The following is a 22,831-nucleotide window of genomic DNA, read 5'->3' as shown; positions in this document are numbered from 1 at the left end:
TATAGTAATGAACATTACATATTTTGATTTAAAAATTAAAACGGAACATCAATTTCAATCAAAAATGAACTATAAAGGCGTATAAATATCATTTATTTATATATATATATATATAATAAGGCCAAATATCCTGGTGGCAAAATGGTTGTAAGGCGAAATGACCTGAGGAAAAATAGTTTAAGGTGAAAGTACTGGACACCTTCTAATTGATATAAGTTCCAATAAAAAAATCCCCTTTAAAAATTACAATTTTCTTAGTGTGGCTATTTTATTGAAAAGTTTACCCACTCCTGATATATAGTGATGTGTCAGTACTTATTTATTCGGTCCAGTCTTAGGACTGGTCCTTGAGATTGTTGTTTCTTCTGACTGTCAGTACTAGAACTGATTAAACAAAGAAAAAATTAAAGTTGAGTGGCGTCATTAAAATTTAATAAGTTTTTACGACTGAATTGAACAGGGCCGAAACTGAACTGGATGGGACTGTAGTCTACAGTCCTAAATAAGGAGGTACACATCACTCCTGATGTATACATAATGTATTTGTTACTCAGGGTAACACGATTTTTATATCAAACACGGACTTTGATTATGGGATTGAATTAATCTTTGATCGAAAAATCCAACATTAATCTCAGTTTTTTCCCGTGCATCTGGTTTTTGCTAATTCTGGGAGTAAATGTTAATGAAGAGACGAAAACCATCGTTCTTATCTTTCCAGATTGTTCAAATTGTACATAGACTACTATATATATTTCTGGCCTAGGCTAGGCAACACCAGCCAGGTGCAATTTGACATTTCCTTTGGTAAGTTTGACATTTTTGTTGTATAATCGTACTCAGCATGTTTTGACGTACGACCATCATTTGTGTTGTTTACCGTGACATGAAAAAATTAATTTGGCAAAAAAAATGGAATTAAGTCGTGAATATTTTCGTGCGATCATTTTTGACAACTTTCGAAGTTGATTATCACGACAAGAGTGCATTGACGAACTTAAATCTTTGTATGGCGATGAAGCACATCCTGTAGCACTGACAAAAACTGTTTTAATGAATTTTATCAACAAAAAAACCCGTAAAGGTCGTCCAAAAACGGCCGTTGTACCAGATAACTTTGATGCCGTAGTTGAAGTTATTATGCAAAATTGTCATGTGACTTACCGTGAGATAGAAGTATCTTTTATATGTCTTCCACTATCATACATTCGATATTGCATGTACACCTGGGCGTAAAAAAATTTGTTCTCGTTGGATCCCGCACAATTTGACAATCGCTCAAAAGAAGACTCGTGTCGATTGGTGCAAATAAATGTTAAAGAAATACTCTGACGGACCTTTAAAAGACGTTTATAAGATTGTCGCAAGTAATGAATCATGGATATATGCGTATGAGCCCGAAACTAAACAACAATCGACCGTGTGGGTCTTCGAAGACGATCCAAATCCAACGAAAGTTGTTCGTGGAAGAAGCACTTCGAAGCAAATGGTCGCCTGTTTCTTCGGCAAAACTGGTCATGTGGCAACTGTTCCACATGAACATCGTAGGACGGTCAATTCTGAGTGGTACATCACAATTTGTTTGCCTGAATTTTCGGAGAAGACAAATCATTGTTCACCATGACAATAGGAGCCCTCACACATCGGCTCAAACCAGCGCCTTTTTGACAGGTCAAAACGTCGAATTGATGGGTCAGCCGCCGTACAGTCCTGACTTGGGACTCAATGACTTCTTTTTATTCCCGCACATCAAGAAAAAAATGCGGGGTCAACGATTTTTGTCCCCAGAATATGCTGTTGAAGCGTTTAAACCCCATGCTTTCATGCTGGAGAATACTTTGAAAAACAATAAAACCATTTTTGATGATAAATATTTGCATTTGCATAATTAGGTCAGATATATATATATAGCAGTCTACGTACTAAGGCGAAATTTCTTAAAGTCAAAATAGTTAAAGGTGGAAGTACTTAGTGCCATTCTATACCGTGATTGCTTTGTTCTTATAATTAGGAATAATTGAATATAGGCTCTTTGAGTAAATATAAATTAGGTTGATGCTGGTAAAGAAAAAAGATAAGACGTGAAAATGCAAATATAAAAAATAGTAATAATTATTTTATGAATGATTTATTGCCTAAGCAAGAGTGTTTACTGCTACCATTAGGATAGATTAGTATTGGATATTTGTTGATTATATAATATTATACTCAGATATTGATGTTCTTTATATATGTATCTCCCTACATGATATTTATTGTTTCATTATAGGTTTATAATGGCTGAACTTTTAGAAACAGAGAGATCCTATGTTAAGGATTTGGAAACAGCCATATCCTCATTCCTTGGTCCCATGAAAACATCACCAGACTCTGTACCAGGACCTCTCAAGGGTAAAGAGGATATTATATTTGGGAATGTTGAGGAAATCCTGGGTTTCCACAAGTCAATATTTCTCAAGGAACTAGAAAAATATGAGAGCATGCCAGAGGACGTCGGGCATTGTTTTGTAACATGGGTAAGTCTCTTTTTTTTTTTTTTTTTTTTTTTTTTTTTTTTCTTCATTCGTATGTTACTTGAAGGCCTACATACATTTCAGTATGTAAGACTTACTACTTGAGTCTGAAAATTCAATTAAGTATCCTTTTTTTTTACACACACATCTTGGGTTATGTTAACCCTATGGCATATATGTATTTCGGTGTCATAGTAGTACAGTGAATGGGATTGCATGTTAACAACTTTTAATGAAATAAGTTTTTATGGTATACATACTATTTTTAACTACATGTTTTTTTAACCATTTACGCAATCCAGGCACTCAAGTTTGATAGTTATGTGACCTATTGTACGAATAAGCCTCACTCCACTGCTCTCCTTGTTGCTACTTCTGGGACCAAATACTTTGAAAACTTACAAAGGCAAAAGAATCTTGAGCATCCTATAGCTGCCTACCTCATAAAGCCTGTACAAAGAATCACTAAATATCAGCTTCTCCTCAAGGACTTGCTCTCTTGTTGTGATGTTGATAATGAAATCAAAGATGGTCTCGAGGTGTGTTTAAATGTTCCTAAAAAAGCCAATGACGCCCTTCATCTCTCTATGCTCGAGGGCTGCGATCTTAGTCATGCAGCCCTTGGAGAAGTTGTTCTACAGGATGCTTTCCATATTTGGGACCCCAAGCAAATCATCAAAAAAGCAAAGGATAGACATATTTTCTTATTTGAACTATTCCTTGTAACAAGCAAACAAGTCAGGGATCCGAATGGAAAATCAAAATATATTTACAAGTCCCGCATGACAATGGTATGAAATCATTATTATTTGTACAAGTATATTTTGTATATACATTTATTATTTATTTGCAACAGAGTTCTGAAATGGGTGTTACAGAACATATTGAGGGAGACGAATGCAAGTTTGCTGTTTGGACCGGAAGATCAGGCTCTACTTCCGAGAATAAAATGATATTAAAGGTATATTGTTTTTTAATTATATTAGTGCATATTAAATAAGTGATTTTTCCCCCCATAGGCTTCCTCTATCGATGTGAAACATAATTGGGTCAAGAAACTTAGGGAACTTATTCAAGAAACATATTTCAATGCTTCTCTTCCAACTATTTCTGTCGTATCTACCTCAACTCCTTCTACTACCACAACTTCATCCAAGTCTCATGGATCTAAACACCATTTGAGATTTAGTAGAGAGTATGAGGATATGATGGAAGAAAATACCAGTAGTACCGGTGGAACGGGTATAGAAAACATGGAACGGGGGTCATTAGCTTCCTTCGGGTCAGGGAATACGACAGATTCGGACAAGGTTAGTTTGTTTTATTTATGTACATATTTAGTAATAATTATATTAATATTGATATTAGAAGAATATCATTTCTTTCTCGCGGCTTGGTCCGCACTTTTTTTTTTTGTTTCCTCTCCTCTTCTACATAGTATATACATACATTTTTCTTCTCTCCACCAGTAGATACAATTTTCTTTTTCTCCGGCCCTCCTCTCTTGTATTGCTTGCAAAATATATATAATTCATTTGCACAGGCATGCTTTCTTGAAAAACTAAGTTATGTCGTGCGCTCATAACTTGGTGAGTTTTTATATTTATTTATTTTTTATTTCTGCTCAAAAGAGGGGGGAAAAGCTGCTGTTTTTTTTATTTAGCTCTTGCTTTCGTTCAAGACGCATGTACATATATTAGTGTATGTCTTTGGAGACAGAGTTTTATGGTGTCTTTGATTCATTAGATACATAGATATTCATATATGTTGTTAAAGAAGTGGTATTCTGTCATTTTCTAAATTAAACATCATCACACCCTCCATGTACTTATGTATAATGGTCCTTGTTCTTGCTCTCTGAGAAAGAGAGAGATTCTGATTTCGTCTTTATTTCGACTTGGCACTACAACCCACCTATAGAGTACCGTGTTGGACGCGGCGTCCCCTCAGAAAACCGGTAGTGATGTGATGTGAACTATTTACGATGGTATTACATTGAACCTGATCAAATCCATTCCATGTCTTCTAAAAACCAAGTCCAAGAGGGGTGTTCGACAGGAGAGTCATTGGAGGGGGTATGTAGCGATCAAAAGTCGTCCTCCTCCGCTCAATCTAAAAGAGGTCGACGAAGAAAAATCTCTTTGCCCTGGTTTCGTCAATCCTCTTTTGGAGTTCGCAAATTTAGACTTCCTCGACAACACACCGTCTCTGGAGGAACAGTGACTACTACTACTACCTCATCTCCCTCCTTTCACCAGATCGAGCCCCTCATTCTAGATTCAAAAAATGTAATCAAGGAAGGGAGTCATTCCTGTCCATTATTTGTTCATATCATTCATAAAATGTAAAACTATCTAGACAATCCATGTGCATTGTTTATACAATACCCATGGATTGATGAAAAAGAAAAGAGTTTAGTTTCTTTTACATACATATTACAATACGAAATGCATAGCTCAATGATTTCCCTCCATCATTCTTTCTTTGTTTGTTCCTTTGTATATTTTTATTCCTTGACATCCTTAGTGTCATCATTATCTACTCATTTGTCTGCCACGCCCCCTTATTCGTGATAGATATCAGTGACAAATTACTGATTTCATTCTTTGCTCTTCTAATTAATAAAAGGGAATTTTAATTGAGCAATAATAGTTGGTTGTTGATAATGAGTGAGTGAGTTATTTGATTTCCTCCCTCTTCTTCTCCTCTCTAGTAAATACATATATATTGGTATTAATTACTTAAAAAGGAAGAGGATATAATGTATATAAAAGTTCTATATGAACTATAGAGATGTGTTTTCCCTTCTTCCTTCTCTGATAAGAGAGTATGTTTGTGGAGGAGAGAAAGTCAAGAATTTGATTTTCAATTTATTTATTCGTACACTTTTTAAATTGCGATCATAATGACGAATATCTATGGAATGGGAGTAGAGTCCCTTTGTGTCATCCCTGCTCAACGGAAGAACAGCCGTTGATGTTGATCATCTGGGAAAACATGCTTTGATAGGGAAGAGATGAATATATGTACATATTTATTATTGCTATAACAATTATTATTATTATTATTATGTACATATTTTATGTATATGAATTCCTTTTTGAACATGTGTCTCCATTTGCTTTTGTTTATTTATTTACAGGGCTGTGAAACAACATGGGTGATAACAGATTTTTCTTCATCTTCAATTGGAGAGCTTTCAGTGACTCGTGGACAACAAGTAGAAATCCTCGAAATCTCTTCATCCAGCACATCCGTCTTAGTTCGGCTCGTTACTTCTGCTATACCAGAGTCTTCCGCCACGTCTGGACCTCCAGCAGAGGGTTTAGTTCCTATATCCGTTCTTAAACAGCCTCCGGGAGGTTTTAGGGCTCTTGCGCGTCACGAATTGGATCATCATCACCATCATCATTTGCATCATCTTCATGGTAAGAAGCTATTCATAAGTCAATTACATTATTTTCATTCTATAATATGCTATGTACAGGGAATCCCGGTGGAAAAAAAATAGCCAAGTAAAATATCTTGTGTCCTATAAAAAAAAATCTTAGTAATATAATCAATTATTTAAAGCTTGTGTTGAGGGTCCAGCAGTGCAGATCCTCACAACATAGTCTTCCGGTATGCTGGCCCCTTTCTCCTCAACAGCAGCTTTAAGGGCGTTGATAGACAAGTGGGGTGTTGCCACCTGCTCCACTTATTACGTACCCTCAAATTCCATAATCTAAGGGAACACAGTCAGGGAATGATGGGGGCCAAAAGTTGGATGGCCACAATTAATACCTCTTGTATCTTATCCAGTCTCTTGATTTTGGACGATTCAGTAAGTAACTGACGTTTCTTTCTTACATATAAGGTCATATAGAGGTTTCCCACAGCTATGCATACTGTGGCCTCCAAGGCACTCAACCTCCCTGAAAGTTTTTTGCATTGCCCTTGTTGGAGTGTTCTCGATGGTGTCCCCCAATTGCTCCAAAAACGCATTCTTCCTTTCTGCAAGTGACAATCTCACAAATGGAGGGCACTGGTATTTATTACGGCGTGGAGCAAGTCAGCAACTACTTGTCTTTTTGCTTCTATTTCAAGCCCTTGTTGTTGTTGTTGTCTGATTTAATTAAAATAAATATAGAATTTGAAAGCTGAAATTCAGAACTTGGAAATTGGATTTAAAGAAAATTCTGCGATTTGCGGACACACGGTGTACATCAATGATATGATACATATCGATGTAGTTCACCAACAATAGAGGTCAGGTTTTTTTTTTTAAATTTGTGTAATATTATTATTATTATTTTGGTTTGAATCAATACATATATAATAGGGGTTGTTGCTCTTATTTATTCCTGATGAATAGTTATGTAGTAGGATTAATGGAGTAGAGAACGTAGTGTATCTACTACTAAGGTCTCTTGTCGGACCATTCAATTAGTTTGTTTTATATTTTTATTATGAATATGTATGTCTAAAGGCCCTCAAATTATATAATTAAATCAAGGCCCACCAACATTCATTTTGGCTTACTCGTCGTCTTACTATGATGATGTTGATGTCGTGCTAGATAGAAGAGAAGAAGCTTTCTAAATCCCATTTTTCTTTTTCTACCCCCTCCTCCTCTTTCTCCTCAAAAAAGAAGATAAGTGTTTTTTACACGCAGTCTACAAATACATCATCTGTAAGACATTTTCTGTCATTTCGTTGACTGAGATAGGATTTGCGGGTATTTCTCGAATGTTTCTTTCTTTCCGAGATTAGAGAAGTAATAATGATGTGTACTCATCATTCAAAAACAAAGATGGGTACATATTATTGTAAATAGTAAAAGTGGGTACATACATATCTTATTCTTCGTCTATTCGTTTCTAAATACATAATATTTTCTGTTCATTTTCCTTCTCTTCCACATCCATGCTCACTTGGCAGGGCAGCGGCCTTCATTTCTTTCTCGTCGCATTACTATTCGTATTGCTGTTGTTATTATTCAGGCCCATTTCTTTATATTTATTTTACATACATTCTTCGTAGGGGAAAAAAAACACTGATGCCTTGCTTAGTTCCTGAGTTTCTCCTCTTTTTCTCTCTTCTTTGTGGCCTTTTTTATTTTCTTTCCTTCATCTAAAAGAAGTAATAATAAAAACGGTTTCCAAATAAATATCAAAGAATCTTCGATGTGAAAACAAGTATCCTATCCTGTCGTCCATCCTTTGATTCTTAAAATCTACATCATCATCACCACCATCTGGAGGGATATGTAATCCTTCTTTTATCTCACTTATTAACTCTTCTTTTTATTACAACACTTTATTCTGTCATCTCAATCAGTTTTGGTATTTTTTGGACATTAGTGGTGGGATCCCATTGAAGCATCCTCATCTACTACCTACTCTGATATTCATCGGTGAGTCACGGGAAGGGATTGAATAAATCGCACACATTTTTTGACAGAACATCTTTGATGTATGTGTGTGTGTGTTATTTGTATATTATGTAGCTACTACGATCGTCTATCTGCATATATATTGAGGCAGGCCTGCTTTTTGCCGTTTGTCATGAACATATATAATACATATCCATAATTGTCACTAGTGGTGTGTCGGTCCTTATTTATTCAGTGGGTCCAGTATTAGGACCAGTCCTTCGGACGAGTCCTAATACTGGAACTGATAAAAAAAGTAAAGAAATGTACTTGAGTAACGTCATTAAGGACCGAGCTGTATAAGTTTTAGGGCTGAATTGGACGGGACTTCAGTCCTAAATAATGATCGACACAACACTAATAATTGTACCTAATACCTATGGTTAATATACTTGCTATGCTTCCCTCCTCTCCCTTCTTCCACGAACACTGACTCTCCTCATCTTTTCTCACCACTATATATAATATCTATGCTATGGGCCTGACTATGTGTAATATATAATACCTATAAGATAGCCAATTGTTCTCCCTTTTCGGCCCCAAAAACATGCGTGCACGTTATATGAGTCTCTTGTTAAAGAGACGAAGGTCGACGTTCTCTTATTCTACATACTGACATGATGTAGGACCTAGTTGAGTCAGGTATTTTATGATGATGATGATGATATAATATTATGTACAACTATTGGGTATTCCTATTATATGTATGTAGAGTCCTGGTGGTTGCATTGATGCTGCTGCTGCTGTTGAATGTGATCACCGTCACATGTATGTAGATATATAAATCCTTACGCACATTGATGTGTGCCGCGGAGTGTGAGTTTTGTCTCGTGTGTGTGTATAAATAAATGAGTAATAATATATAATTCTTTCCTCCCTCCCTCCTCCCTCCTGAATAAGCAAGTGCCTACTAACTAGTGCTTGACTACACTACTATTAGGTTTACATACTGTACTTCTATGTATGTAGTTGTCAGTGATTCTTCGGTTTAGTCTCTATTATTCCCTCTCTCTTTAGAAAGAAGAATAATTTCTGTATTATTTTTCATATACATACGTACATACCTATAAGACTATAGTTGTTAAGTGTCCCTCAAGAGGAAGGAAGGAAGGAAGAAGTCTTGGGAAATAGAAAAGTCAAAGTTGTCATTGTGGCTATTGTGATGGTTGACTAACTCGTCGTTGTTTTGATCTCTCTCGATTAACTTAGAAATACATATACCCACATTTGGCCACCTTCTTTCTTCTTCTAATATTATCTTCCTTTCTCTCTTATATCCCTGTGTGTTTATATCTACCTATGTATCTATCAGACTGTCATGTCTACTGGAGAACGAAGGACATTGACGAATAAAGTCAATATGTAACAAACAAAAAAAACCAAAAAAAAGGAGAGAGAAATGAAACAAGTGTGATTGGTTTGATAAAATAATGGAGAATCTAGAATAGGGAGTGATATGTATGTACTATACATGCTTTGTGACTCTTGAGAGAGGGATGAGGATGTGTAGTGGAGTCGCATCGTCACCTAGTCCATCCAAGGCACTACTACTTCATTATTGTTTTTAATCATCCATGTTCAACTGACATCACAATCACATCAGATTCAATTACTACGTACATAATACATAATAATTCCAGATTATTTGTCTTTAAAAAGAATTGACAGTCAGCCAAACAAAACGACTTTTCTTTTTCCCTCTCATAAGAAAAGAAGGAAAATATTGTTATTAAAATTATTATATCAATGCTGCAAGCATCACCTCAAGTGTTGTTGAAGTGAGTGAGTGTCCAGAGATTTCTCAAATATCGTTCGTGGATCATTAAGTGATTCAATTAGTGGTGGTGAACTAGGTGATACAGAGTGTATAACTACAACACACATATATGTTAAGTATACAATTACTTCAGTATGTCACGAATGGAACGAAGTTCCACTTTTAGTATCTTTGATCGAAGAGCATCGTCCTTTAGAAGATCTTCTGTGAGTCTAGCGAGTAACTTACTTCGTCGAAGTTCCTCTTCCGTGACTGCTGAGCAAAAACCATCCAAAAAATATGGCAAGAGCCATTCGTCTCACGAATCCGGAGGTACTTCTGGAACAACGAGTCGTGGTGCTGGCGCCTCTAGTTTTGAAAACACGCTCTTCCTCAAAACGGAGAAGTGGAGAGTGTTGGCCAAGAAGGTTCTTGGAAATGTGAATGAAGAGGATCAGGGAAAAAGACCACCTCTTCCACCTTCAGCAGCGTTTACTAATAAGAACAACCATGAAGGTGCTGTTACTACTAACTACTAATATCACTAGGGTGGTGCATTCTTAGTTTAATATTGCAAGTGTTCGAATTATTTTTGATGCATTAATGCATAAAATAGGTAGTGAGTCTCCTATGAGGTGTGCTGTGTTATGGAATTCTAAATAAGGATCCACACAACGCAAACAATTAGTCTCATTATGAGGTATTCCCATAATATGTATGCGTTGTAAATTGTAATACAAGAAGAAAGGGGATTTATTTTGTTTTATTATTGTTTCTATTCGAATAACTATAAGTTATTCGTATAAGAAGGAAGTGCTACTGCTTTTGTGGATTTCTCTCCTTTTTCCTTCGATGTGTCACTCATAACTGACTGTCCATTTCACTTTTCTTTATTAATATTATTCTTTACATGATAAGGATTTTAAAAAAAACAAAAAAAGGCCTAAACCCCCTTGGTAGTATTTAGTCAATTCTACCCAACTATAGAATGATTATTATTCAATAGTTATTGAGATAAAGCCATGAACAAAACTAGAAATTTATATATCATCTGCAAAGTGGTTTGACTTTCTGTAGTTGTAGATCATATAAGTATAGATTGTTTGTCTCCTTTATATGATAATGTAATTATCATTCAGGGAGTTGTATTATTTTCTCGTAATACGATACCGCCCTCTGTCGCCTTATTTACAAAATAATATAGGTAAAAAAACGCTCATGCCCTTTTCTTCACAGCTTAAAAGTAGCTCATTCGAATTCAAGGCATCAACGTTCAGAACATAGATTAAAAGAAACAAAAAATTCAACAGCTCACAACAAAATACACTGTATATTTTTATATGGAACGACGTATTTCCATGGACAACGCGCTCGGAAGAAATTATTCTCTTGAACTCAATATGCGTAGGTTCGATTCAGAGTCTCTCCTAGGGAAGTCCATATACTTATGGACTTTGAAGACAATTCCTTTGTCAGATTGAGTAAGGACAATACTATAATGTTGACTTATACTTAATCAGTGTAATTCCATCTAACCAATTAAAAGCAGAAAAATCGACAACTACCAACAAAATACATGGTAATTGTTCTGTTAGTGAGCTAAGGTTGCGTGATAAGAAGGAGGTTGTAATTAGTATTGTGTCAGTCCTTATTTATTCGGTCTAGTTCAGTTCAAGTCCCTTAGGACCGGTTTTGAAGACTTTCAGTACTAGAAGAAATTAAGCTGTGTGACGTCATCTAGGACCGTGCTTTATATGTTTAATGACTGATCTACAGAACTGAAGTCTTCGGTACAAAATAAGTTCATTGTACAACATTATTTATAAGCTGTATACTTAATTTATGGAATGTAACGCTGCTCAAGAGTTAAATGGGTACCTTAGCCTACCCAACTCTACTCTTCTGTTGTAGTTAAAATAAAAAGACGTGATATGATAGTGGTAGCAGTGGTCGTGGTTGTGACGATGATCATCGTCATTATTATTAGAGTTGTCATACTCACTTAATCTATTATGATAATTAAAAATACAGACACACATATGCTGTAGTTCCAATCCTAACGACAACGGCTCCTCACTCCTCACAGTGTATGATATTATGAAAAAATAAATGATGTAATTGATGTGCTTTGCCAGGTTTTTTTTTTTTTTCATATTTCTGTTTTGTTTTCTACTTTTGTGTATAGACATATTTGTGTTTATGCATACTTACATACTTATATGAGTATCTCTCTCTCTATTTATCCGACTCATGTTTGTATGAATAGATGATAGTTTTATATATATGTATGAGATAGAATGAATATTATTATCATTATTGCTCTGAAAATCATAGTCTAGTATGAAAGCAGATCATCTCTTTGAATGTCTTTTCAAAGATAACATTATATCCATCTCTACTTTACTTAAAACTATTTTTCCTTTTCGTTCTTGTAGATTCCAATGAAGCATCGAATTCCAGTTCGTCTCCTGTCGGAAAGAAGCGAGGATTTGGGGGGTGACTATATTTTATTATTATTTTATTCAAAAGTTAATGATAAACACTGAGAATTTCTACTACAATGATATTATTTTATCTTATTTCAGTCGATGGTTACCTAACATTCGAAAGCTATCTCAGGGCAAACTGGATAAAGGAGGAGGAGCTCCCTCGCCCCTAAGTGGACCTGAAGGAGGAGGAACTCGTCATTTGCCTCTCATTAAACAGACCTCCAAAAGCAAAATAGTTGGAACGTCATCAGGAGGACTTATCACAAAGGTGAGAAGGCGGTAGCAATGCATATCCATTCATTATTCCCTTTCAGGTCATTATTATTATTACTCAAGCAATTGTTGCTGGTCCAATACCATGATTTAAACAAAACATTCGTTCATCCATGTCTTTTTTTTTTTTTTTTTTTTTTCCTATGATTGAGTGAATACAAAGTACAAGTAGTTTAGTGGCTTGACTTTGTAGAAAGGGAACTACTTTTGTAACAATTCAAATATGGATGTAGTGCGAATGAAAATATTGTGCATGATCACCCGCTAATTTTCCGTTAGTCTACTAATTTTCTTGGTCGTTCTGCTAATTTTGTGGGTTCATGGGTCTGCTAACGTTAATTCCTGTAAGGTCAGGGGAAATGACGCGTGGATCACTAAGGAATCCGTTTAGGTCAGAGGTTCCTAACAATGGAAGAATCACGAATATTCCGGAGGGGTAACAAGTATTTCTAATTATTGACCTAAAACTTGATAGCTAACATCTTCCACCCCTTCCTGCTGTGAAAAAAAGTTAAATCATATTCGAAAATGAAGCCTGTTAATGGCCAGCAAGACTCCCACATTGGATTTTTTTAAAGTATTCAATGTCATTTGTATGCTTAGTCCTTGAGACTTCTTCCTCACTTGACCTCGCGAACAGATTGACATGAACGAGGCAAGAGGTTTTTAAGTCTATCCATTTGAAAGTTGGATTTTGGTGAGCCCATTAAGAACAAACTCAAAACGTTACTGAAACTATAGGCTCATACGTTGAGTCTTTTTTTTCTTTTTTCAACCTATATATATAATTCCTGCGGAATCTATGGTCTGAGTATACATAGAACACTCCATAGCTGTAAAACAAGGAGGTTTTTAGTTCACTTGTTTTTTCACGTGTAGTCTTAGAATTAGTTTAACTTCCTTTGGGCGCTATTTGCAAATTTTAGGGTTCCTTTTTTAATTCAGGTGATAGAAAACGTAAATTTACTGCTTTATGCCAAGTTCCCCTTATATGAAAAAAAAAATGAATTTTTAATCCGGATAAGTGTAACATAATGGTTCAACGAAAATGATGTTCTTGTCCAAAATTAATCTAAATTCTATTATTTTAATAAAAATATGTCTTTCATCATTCCTTTTATATTCCCCTCAAGTGGGAATACAAATTCTGCGTGTGTATTCAAGATCTCTAGAATACGATGGAATAATGATAGGATTATCGTTCTTTCAATTTTAGTATTTCGCTGATATATTTTTTTGTCCACTAATTAGCGGATTAGGAATTAGCAGATCTGGTGATCACTCATCCTCCACTTTCTTAATTTTTGTGTGCCTCTTACTCTGTAGGATATGAGTATGACGATTAACCCCGTTTCATTTGGGATCCAATTAAATGAAAGGGCAAGAATGGGAAAAGAAAGTGGATGGATCCACTCACTCAAACATGCATCAGCATATATATGAAATATGTTGTATCTGCGTTTACGCTTAATATGTACATTCACATATTATTATTATTAAAATTTGAATATAACTTCTTCTTCTTCTTTTTCTTGCTCATTCGTGAATCATATGGGAGTGGAAGAAGCCGCTGCGGCTTCTGTGTTATTGCTCTTTTATTTGTTGTGCATGCCTTTTTTAGTTTTTAGTTTGTTTTGGAGTGTGTTGTATGGATCTTGAAAGTAGGAGAAGAAGAAAAAGAAGAATAGGTGAAATACAATTCCCCCTCCTTCTTGACCTCTTCAATCACCATGATCGAATGTAAGAAGACGATTATCCACTCTCTCATATGAGACAACGAGTTGTTTAACAAAACCCCTTGGATAAAAACTACACAACTTCACACTTTGATATTTTCTCACTCTTTTGATTTGAGCATATAATGACTTAATCATTTTTAAGCTTTTGAGCTCTCTACACAACGGGTTTGCTGAATAAGAAAAAAATATTCAAAGCAATTGCAATCTCTGACTCGACGCTTTAAAGTGTACAATTGTATGTAAAGAATTGGTCAATTATGAACCAAGGCCTTGAGCAAATAAAATATTCAAATCATCTTTGTTAAACTTTAAAGCTTGGAAGGATGATTATTTTATTGCCTATATATTAAAATCCCCTCTGATATTTACACACCACCTGTCGGCCCAGTGAAAAGTTTCCAATGGTAAAAAATATTACTCAAAAATGTATGTATTGGGTGAGGACTCTCAAATTTTAAAAGCTGTTTTCACTTCTACATACTTTTATTTTGTGCCATTTTTATGGCAAACTTTTGAAGCAAAAGTTGGTAATGCAACAATTTTCCACACATTTTATTCAATATTTCTCCCTCCATTCGGAATGATGGCTTCAATACTGGGACGACCAGAAGTACAGCTGGTCTTGATGAAGTACGAGGAATAGTTGTTCCACTCCTCCATGATCACGGCCTTCAGGGCATCGATCACGGAGGTATGAATAAGTCTTGTACGTCTTGCCCTCCAAGATGCACCAAACAGCAAAGTCTAGGGTCTTTGGCCTTGAAGAAGTAGGGAGGATTTTTGCTGCATGGAGGTTCCCTCGACCTAAGCTCTTGATTCAGCCAAGAAGCTTATTTCTCCTGTTCAGAATAGAGTCCTTTTCGGAGATCGCACAAAAACAAAGCAAACATTAAATTGTAGCTTTTTGTCAGCTCAAAATTGTCAGACTTATAGAACTGAAGCTAGACGGTCTCGAAGAGGATTCTAATTTTTAAGTCCTCGCCCGATATATATTTTAATACTCACCATTAATAATTATGTAGTACATATCGAGTGTTGAGGGCCAAATTGTTCTAACTCAAAAGTTAAAAATTTTAGTCTTATTACCTATATGTCGTCCAAAAAGTCTTACATCCGATACTATTACTTAAAAAGAGCGAAATTCAGACTCTCGAAATATACTTCTCGGATCCATTTTATTTTAACAATCGGAAAACACAATTTTTCATCATGAAAGAATGGAGTTTCCAAGCTTTAGTCTATGAAATAAATATTTGAATTATGGAAATTTGAAATCATGTGGTACTAAACACGGAATTATTATTAGTCATAAACTATCATATAAAAAACACTCAAAAACTCTCAGGAGTTGATAGGAAAATGGAACAAAAGGCTAAGGAGTTTGATCTGATTTCTGAGACTTTATTGAAGAATTCGGACGTAGCAACTAAAGTAAGGCTGCACAGTTGGCGGCTCGAGGTCTTTGAAGTGTTGTGGTTGGAGCCCAGGCCCCACGACGAGAAATCTGATATATGGTGTAATAACATAAAGGTCCTAGTGACAGATTTCAGGACCTTTACTTCATTATAACTTGTCTTGGTTGACATTTGCTCACAAGAGTTTAATAGTATTGAGTAAGAGACTTACATCTTGGCTATATTTTGTCCATCCCCATTTTTTTTTTTTTTTTTATAAATCTCAGGAGGACTTTGTCCTTATACCATTTGAGACATATTCTACCTATCACTATCGCGCCTTCTCACACACATGTATGAGCTATGACGATAATCATTTATTGGTAAAGCTATAAAACCAGCAACCCAAACCATCATCCTTATTTTTCTCATCATTATCCCTGTCCTCTTTCATGATATAATTTGGTAAAGCCTAAAGGCCGTAAAACCTCGTTTTCTTGCTCACGTCTGTTGGAGAGAGAAAAGAAAAGTAGGAATGAGGACTTGGAGAAAGGGAATCGAGAGAGAAAAGAGGAGAGGGAAAGAAAGAAGAGGGGGTTAGGGTAAATAAGACCTTTACGCAGTTCCTTCGGCGATCACGTGATAGCTTACTATTTGTGGCAAAAAATATGTTTTTCAAGCTTTCAGAATTTATTTTTGTTATTCTGTGTGAGTTGTGGAAGAAGAAGTAAAATGCTGCAGGAACAGCAAAAACAACGACGGAAAGAGGAGGAGGAGTGATATAAGCATAAATACTTATATACTTATTTTTTCATACCCCATTCATTTACCAACAAACAATATGGATAAAAAAAATCACTCAAAAAAAACAAGTAGAATCCAAACAGCTAACTTTTCTTCTTCAAAAATATCATGCGAACATCAGAGCAGTAATAACAGTTCGAGTCATGGTTTTGTTCATGTTAGCCCCAACAGTCCTCAGACTAAAGTGTCCATATCCGATGGACTAGCTGATTTAAATCAACAGTTGTTTTCATCCATGTTTGGTCTTGTTCTTAGAAATAGTCATAGTTGTGAATCTGAAAATACGTTAAAGGTCAGATGTGCTTTGTAAATGTACCTACATTGTCTTCACAAATAATCAACAAATAACCCATTCATTAGTATATTATATTAATAAATCAATTATCTTTTAGCTTTATCATATTAATATTTGTATTTTTTTTTATAGGCGCCATCCTTCACCACCGTAGAGGGCATGGGAAATAAGTCCAGCCATCCCTCGGAATGCGAGGATGATATGAAATCCTCTTCTGCGTCTGCAAGTACAACTGCTGCCATTGTCGCCTCAACATCAACTTCTCATGAGGAAACAGAAGACGTTGATGTTGCCGAGGTTCCACCGCCTATGCAACCCATCTCATCTATACCTCCAACAACATCAACCTCATCTCCTCCAGTAAGTGATTGACTGTGTGTGTTCGTTCAAATTATAAGCTTATCAATCATTGTAATTTTATTTTATAAGGAGGGTCTTGATATGTCAGAGTGTTCCATTACTGATAAGGGAACAGAAAATGACTCAACTTTAGTCTGTGATTCTTCTTCTAATAACGACAAAACTCTCAAAGGCGAAAGATCAGATACTCTGGAGTCAAATGATGAAACCAGTAATTCATCAGCTTTAATTCAGAGACAGTATAGGTTAAATGAACTCCTTGATTCTGAGAAAATGTACGTGAAAGATCTTGAACAATGTTGCCAATACATCAACTACATGAAGGATTTTAAAGAAGGAGGTAAAGATGAATCCATTCATATGCCGGATGACTTGAAAGAAGGCAAGGATCGAATGATCTTTGGTAATATCGAGGCCATCTACGAATGGCATAGGGAGTAAGTTGACTTATTCGCAATCTCCTTTTTGTATGTAACATTAAAAAAATGATCCTTCTATTGCAGTTTCTTTTCCAAAAATTTGGAGAAATGCATTCAGAACCCTATTGAATTGGGTAATCTCTTTAAAAAATATGATCGCAAATTTCAAATGTATGTCGTATATTGTCAGAATAAACCAAAATCCGAATATATTGTTTCCGAGTATATAGATACTTATTTTGAGGTAATTATCATATTGCTGTCGGATGATTGATCATGATCAATTCTATTTTTATCTTTATTAGGAAATAAGAATGAAATTAGGGTTTAAACTACGACTCACGGATCTCCTAATTAAGCCTGTTCAAAGACTTACAAAATATCATATGTTATTAGAAGCTATCTTAAAATATTCCCAAAGAGCAGGGATGTTAGAAGAGGCAGAAGCCATATCTAGAGCCTTTCATGTTATGACCATTGTACCTAATCAAGCCAATGACATGATGGATATTGGACGGCTACAGGGATTCGAGGTAAGGAGTCATGTAATGCAATGATAATACTGATCATAATGATTGATTTCTTTAATTATATCATTAGGGTAAAATTACGGCTCAAGGAAAACTTTTGTATCGAGGGCCCTTGTCGTGCCTGGACAACTTTAGTGGGGGTCCAATTCCAAATGGTGGTGGGAGCACTGCTAAAATGAAGCCTTTTACTGTGTTTTTATTTGAACAGATCATGATTTTCAGTGAAACTGTTGGAAAAAAGACTCAATTTACTAGCCCTGTTTATGTTTACGTGGCTCATTTCTTAGTAAGTTATTGACTTTTCTGTTGATTGTTTAGCCTACTGCCTATTAGGTGTGTCAAAAAAAACAAAAAAAAAAGTAAAAAATGTTGGGATGTTACACTTTTTATTATATTCAGAAGTTATTTAATTGATATAATTTGAGGGTTGAGGATAATGACATAACCATAGTTATATAATTAATACTTTTATTTGCGTGAAATGCCTTGATGTATAAATGTATCCGTGTGTACATAGGTTTACAATGTGTATTTTATTTTTCTATTACTTTTTTTTAAGGTTAATAAAATGTCTTTAGAAGAGAATGTGGATGATGGACATCCATGTAAGTTCATGATTCGATCTACAGACCCAGCTAGAGACGCTTTAAATATAATGTGCCAAACAGATGAACCCGAGTCAAGAGATAAGTGGATTTCTATAATAAAGAAACAACTTCAGACCCAAATGGACTTTCTTAGAGCCTTGCAAGCTCCAATTGCTTATCATAACAAATTAGCAAAAGATTAGTAAGTCCTTCTTCATTCTCATTCATTCAACTCTGTCCCTCTTTAATCCTCAATATATTTATTTATTAAAATGGGAATGGTGGTGAAAACAATAATCTTAACCTCTACGACTTCTACTACTACTACTTGTGTATATATATATATGTACTCTATACATATATATCCATATAACTACATATTTTTATCATTAATAATATAGTTCATCAACGACATTGAGTATTTTTTCGGTGTAGAATTTGTAAAAAAAAAATATTTTTAATGTATTTATTTGAATTTATGCAAATTTGCCTTTCATAACTCACAAACAAAAAAATCCTTACATTTTTTTAATTTTTTTTATCACATACATTTATCCTCATTATTGATTTATTTTATTTAGATCTTTCATTTTGGAAATGTAGAGTATATTTGTAGATGATGATACTCTGCATATACACAAAAAGAAATTTTTGTGCACATGGGCTATACATATAATTAATTATTATGTGTTTTGAGCTTTGCCTTTACATACAAACAAAAATGACACACATAAAAAAAAATCTTTAGAAAAAAGAAAAGAATAGAAGAGACAAAGTATGTTAATGTAGTTTGCTTAGTAAAATGCTTTTCCCCCTGCGCAGTCTTGCATCTAATGAGAGAGAGAGAGAGAATAAGAGAGAAATGATGATTGCGAAAGGATTATATTATTTTTATATGAGTTTTATTTTGGGTATCCATAGCTTTTTGACAAATTAAAATAGGAAATAAGCATAAATATATATATAGATATTATTGCTTCATCATCTAAACTACTACGCAAGTATTTTGTCATAGGTCCTTCAGTTATCATTATTTGATCATTATTCTCGTACTTCTTATTAAAAGGCCCCCTTGTTTTATACAACAACAAATTCTTTCAGGTATATAAAAATGTATGAAAATCGTGTACAAGTTGAAAACAAAGAGATTTAGATATATATGTATGTAATTTTAAACAAAGTTGACTTGGCATAAGAATAGAGCCATGTTCGATGGGCTCTAAACACCCCTACTATTAACATAATCATAGTAAATCGATAAATTTCCAACATCTTTTAATACTAGGAGTCACGTGGTGGAACATCCAGCCTGACATACCTTTTTGATGAGTTCCCTATACTACATTAACCGACCTTTGTGAGATTAAATTTTTTTGAAATTAGTTCGTTCTAAACGAGTGAGTGTAGCTAATTTATTTCATTCCATAAAATATACCTATATTTCTTCACGGAGTTAAGATTGAGATGAAATTATTATGATTAATTCCCTGTAATTTAGAATCAATATCTTCTCATTCCCCATAATTATTAAAATATTGAGACTTGTAAAGTACTCCCAAACATCTCAAATAAAGTGATGAATACTCATTTACGTCTGTGAGAATATATCCATCGAGATAAATCATTTCAAAAATAGTAATAATATACAATAGGATTTAATTATTTTTTATTATAAATAAGCGATGAACGATTTATAATTGTATTTTATGTTTCAATTTTTTTAAATTCGTTTATCGTTCATGAATAATTTTTTGAACACTTTATCAACAAGACTGATAATAATTTATAGTCATTGATCGCAATTGTAACTTGACGGAGGGGGCGGCGTCTACAAGATTATATATATATATTATGTTTTAATTTTGTAGAAAATATTTAAAATTTTTATCCTGGCCTTAGTTTGATCAAAATCACTTATTATTCTTTACAAGAATGATTCCCCTATTTTCCAAAAGAAAAACATCAAAACAAAAACTTATATAATAATTATAATCTATTTGACCAAAATCCCAACTTGTACACAGTTCATATATAATGTACTTCAATTAGGAGTTGAGGTATTATATTTTTTTTTAGTTTCGTCAAAGATAAATGTCAACTACGATTATATCAAATTAAAAGTAAGGTGCTTTTCTAATTTAAAGCCCAAGGAAACGAAACTTTTCATTTCCTTTCTAGTCTTGTACACACATTTTATTTTATTATAACTTATTTATTATTTTGGGAGAGGATCACAACTCACTCTTACGTATACATATATTTATATTATTACTATATTGTTCATTCAGAGATAGATTATTACTATTAATACTACATATAGTTATAAATAACATTATTATTATACAACTATTCACAAAAGTGTATACATATTTGATGATTGCATAAATTTATTTATTTTTTTGTGAGGCATTTTTTTTATAATACTACAACTACTATTATTCATGACACACAAATGACTATTTTTCCTTCTATTTTTTTTTTTAAAGACAATACACATATATAAGTCAATTTATATATATTGTAGATATTATATGTATTTGTATTTTGACTGTAAAACAAACAAAAAAAAAAACACGAACAAAAAAAAAGAAAATTAATTATATATACACACATAAAAACAACCAACATCTCAAAGTATATATTTTATAATTATTTATTACGAAATGATCATTATGATCATCTTCCTTTTCTGATTCATTTATCTCTTTCCTAGTTTTCTCTAAAACTTAATGTGTAAAGGAAGGGGAATCAGGGTTTGGAGGAAGAAAAAGGGCTCTTCGCGATTAATACTGGGATTTATTCAAATATCTATCATTTAAATACTTGTACATACCAACGTTGCATTCTCTTATCTGTACCGTATATAACATCTCTATCACTCTCTATATACAGATATATATTTATATATCGGTATCCTTACCTAACAAATGTAAACGGTTAGTCGTATTTTCATCTTCTTCTTCTGTGTTTTGGTGGCATGAATTTATTTTTTGACTTTGATGATCATGGGTGGTGATGGTGATGGTTGATCTGTTGTTCCTCTGAGCTTTTTTTCACCTTATTTTAATTATTTTTAACCTTATATTTGACTAAGTATTACTTTTTGGTTGGACTAACACTTAACACGCATGTTTTATTATTTTAAACTTTTTTTTTTTTTTTTGCTTTCACCTTACAATTTTTTTGTTTTATCAGTTCTTCATATGATATGAATCATTTATGGGAAGTGGTGGGTGCTGCTCGAGAAAAGTTAAGTTCCTCTGGGACGGTAGGAGGAGACGAGCAGCAGTACTCTGTGTCACCTCCCCCATTGCAGCAAGCTCTGAAACAACAGCCGGAGCAACATCAAAGGCAATCACCACCACCGGCGGCGTCTTCTTCTATGACGCTTGATAGAAAATTGTCAGGCTCTTCATTTTTAGATAAACAGGCTAGGGCTAGGAGAAATTTCTTGGAGGGGTTTAGACATACGCTTGGGCGCCCTCGGACGCGTAGTGATGACTTTACTGATGATAAAGGAAAATTTAACTCCAAGGGGATTATGTCTTCTTACAATAATAATCAGGAATCGGATCAAGTAATGATTCAATGATATAAGAGTTTCCTATATTAATTAAAACTTTTATCCAATTATTTCTCATTAGGAGAGCAGTCATAGTAGTAATAATAAACTAGTCAAGGTATTGATTGATCATGAGGCTTCTGGAGAAGGGGAAATCTCTGTTCTTGCTGGTGATATGATTCATATCCTCTCCATTGATCTTCAAAGAACGCCTCACTCATACTATATATCTAAGACTTCAGATCATGGAGAGGAGCTCAAGGGATGGGTCCCTACAAGTATCATTAATGAGAGAAAAGTCCTTCAATCCCCACAAACTTGGTCATATAGAAAATTTCAAAGTCGCTCTGCTTCCTCTCCTATACCTAGACCAAGAATGGATCACAATCTTCCTAGTACAGAAATACTCCGTGTTTCGAGTGGAGAAACTGCGACTCTCACACTTCCAAATTCTGTTTTTGCAGCTAAAACTATCATCACCACTTGGAAGGGACCCTCTGGAAAGGATATGTCAATTTTCCAATCCAAGAAATTTAACTTTGTATCTGGTATTCACTCCCCCAATGCTAAGAAAACCCTTATTATCTCAAATGTTCAACCAGCGGATGCAGGAGAGTATCAATGCTTGGTCAAGTATCCCTCAGACGAAGACAAAATTAAAATAGTCACTTTTGATCTTCAAGTTGTTCGTAAGTAC

The 22,831-nt window shown here is 34.4% G+C and overlaps 1 protein-coding gene across 5 annotated transcripts in view; it reads left to right on the top strand.

The window, feature by feature from the left end:
• The window catches only part of trio (trio Rho guanine nucleotide exchange factor), a 75,181-nt gene that overhangs the window by 50,194 nt on the left and 2,156 nt on the right, over positions 1–22,831 (top strand). For 2 of the 5 annotated variants that reach the window (XM_040711494.2, XM_040711493.2), the window contains exons 17-31: positions 2,270–2,516; positions 2,816–3,304; positions 3,370–3,474; positions 3,533–3,823; positions 5,656–5,941; positions 12,118–12,178; positions 12,268–12,439; positions 16,809–17,036; positions 17,106–17,473; positions 17,540–17,699; positions 17,761–17,988; positions 18,056–18,271; positions 18,545–18,774; positions 21,768–22,149; positions 22,217–22,823. In XM_040711494.2, the coding sequence (XP_040567428.1) occupies positions 2,270–2,516; positions 2,816–3,304; positions 3,370–3,474; positions 3,533–3,823; positions 5,656–5,941; positions 12,118–12,178; positions 12,268–12,439; positions 16,809–17,036; positions 17,106–17,473; positions 17,540–17,699; positions 17,761–17,988; positions 18,056–18,271; positions 18,545–18,774; positions 21,768–22,149; positions 22,217–22,823 (4,070 nt within the window). Of the gene's footprint in view, positions 1–2,269; positions 2,517–2,815; positions 3,305–3,369; positions 3,475–3,532; positions 3,824–5,655; positions 5,942–12,117; positions 12,179–12,267; positions 12,440–16,808; positions 17,037–17,105; positions 17,474–17,539; positions 17,700–17,760; positions 17,989–18,055; positions 18,272–18,544; positions 18,775–19,153; positions 19,332–21,285; positions 21,517–21,767; positions 22,150–22,216; positions 22,828–22,831 lie in introns of those variants that run through there. The other 3 variants (XR_011779952.1, XM_040711495.2, XM_040711496.2) reach the window with 3 other exon arrangements.

Source organism: Lepeophtheirus salmonis, chromosome 5, assembly GCF_016086655.4.
Source record: "Lepeophtheirus salmonis chromosome 5, UVic_Lsal_1.4, whole genome shotgun sequence".
Classification (NCBI taxonomy): Eukaryota; Metazoa; Arthropoda; class Copepoda; order Siphonostomatoida; family Caligidae; genus Lepeophtheirus; species Lepeophtheirus salmonis.
This window is presented reverse-complemented; position numbering and strand designations above follow the sequence as displayed.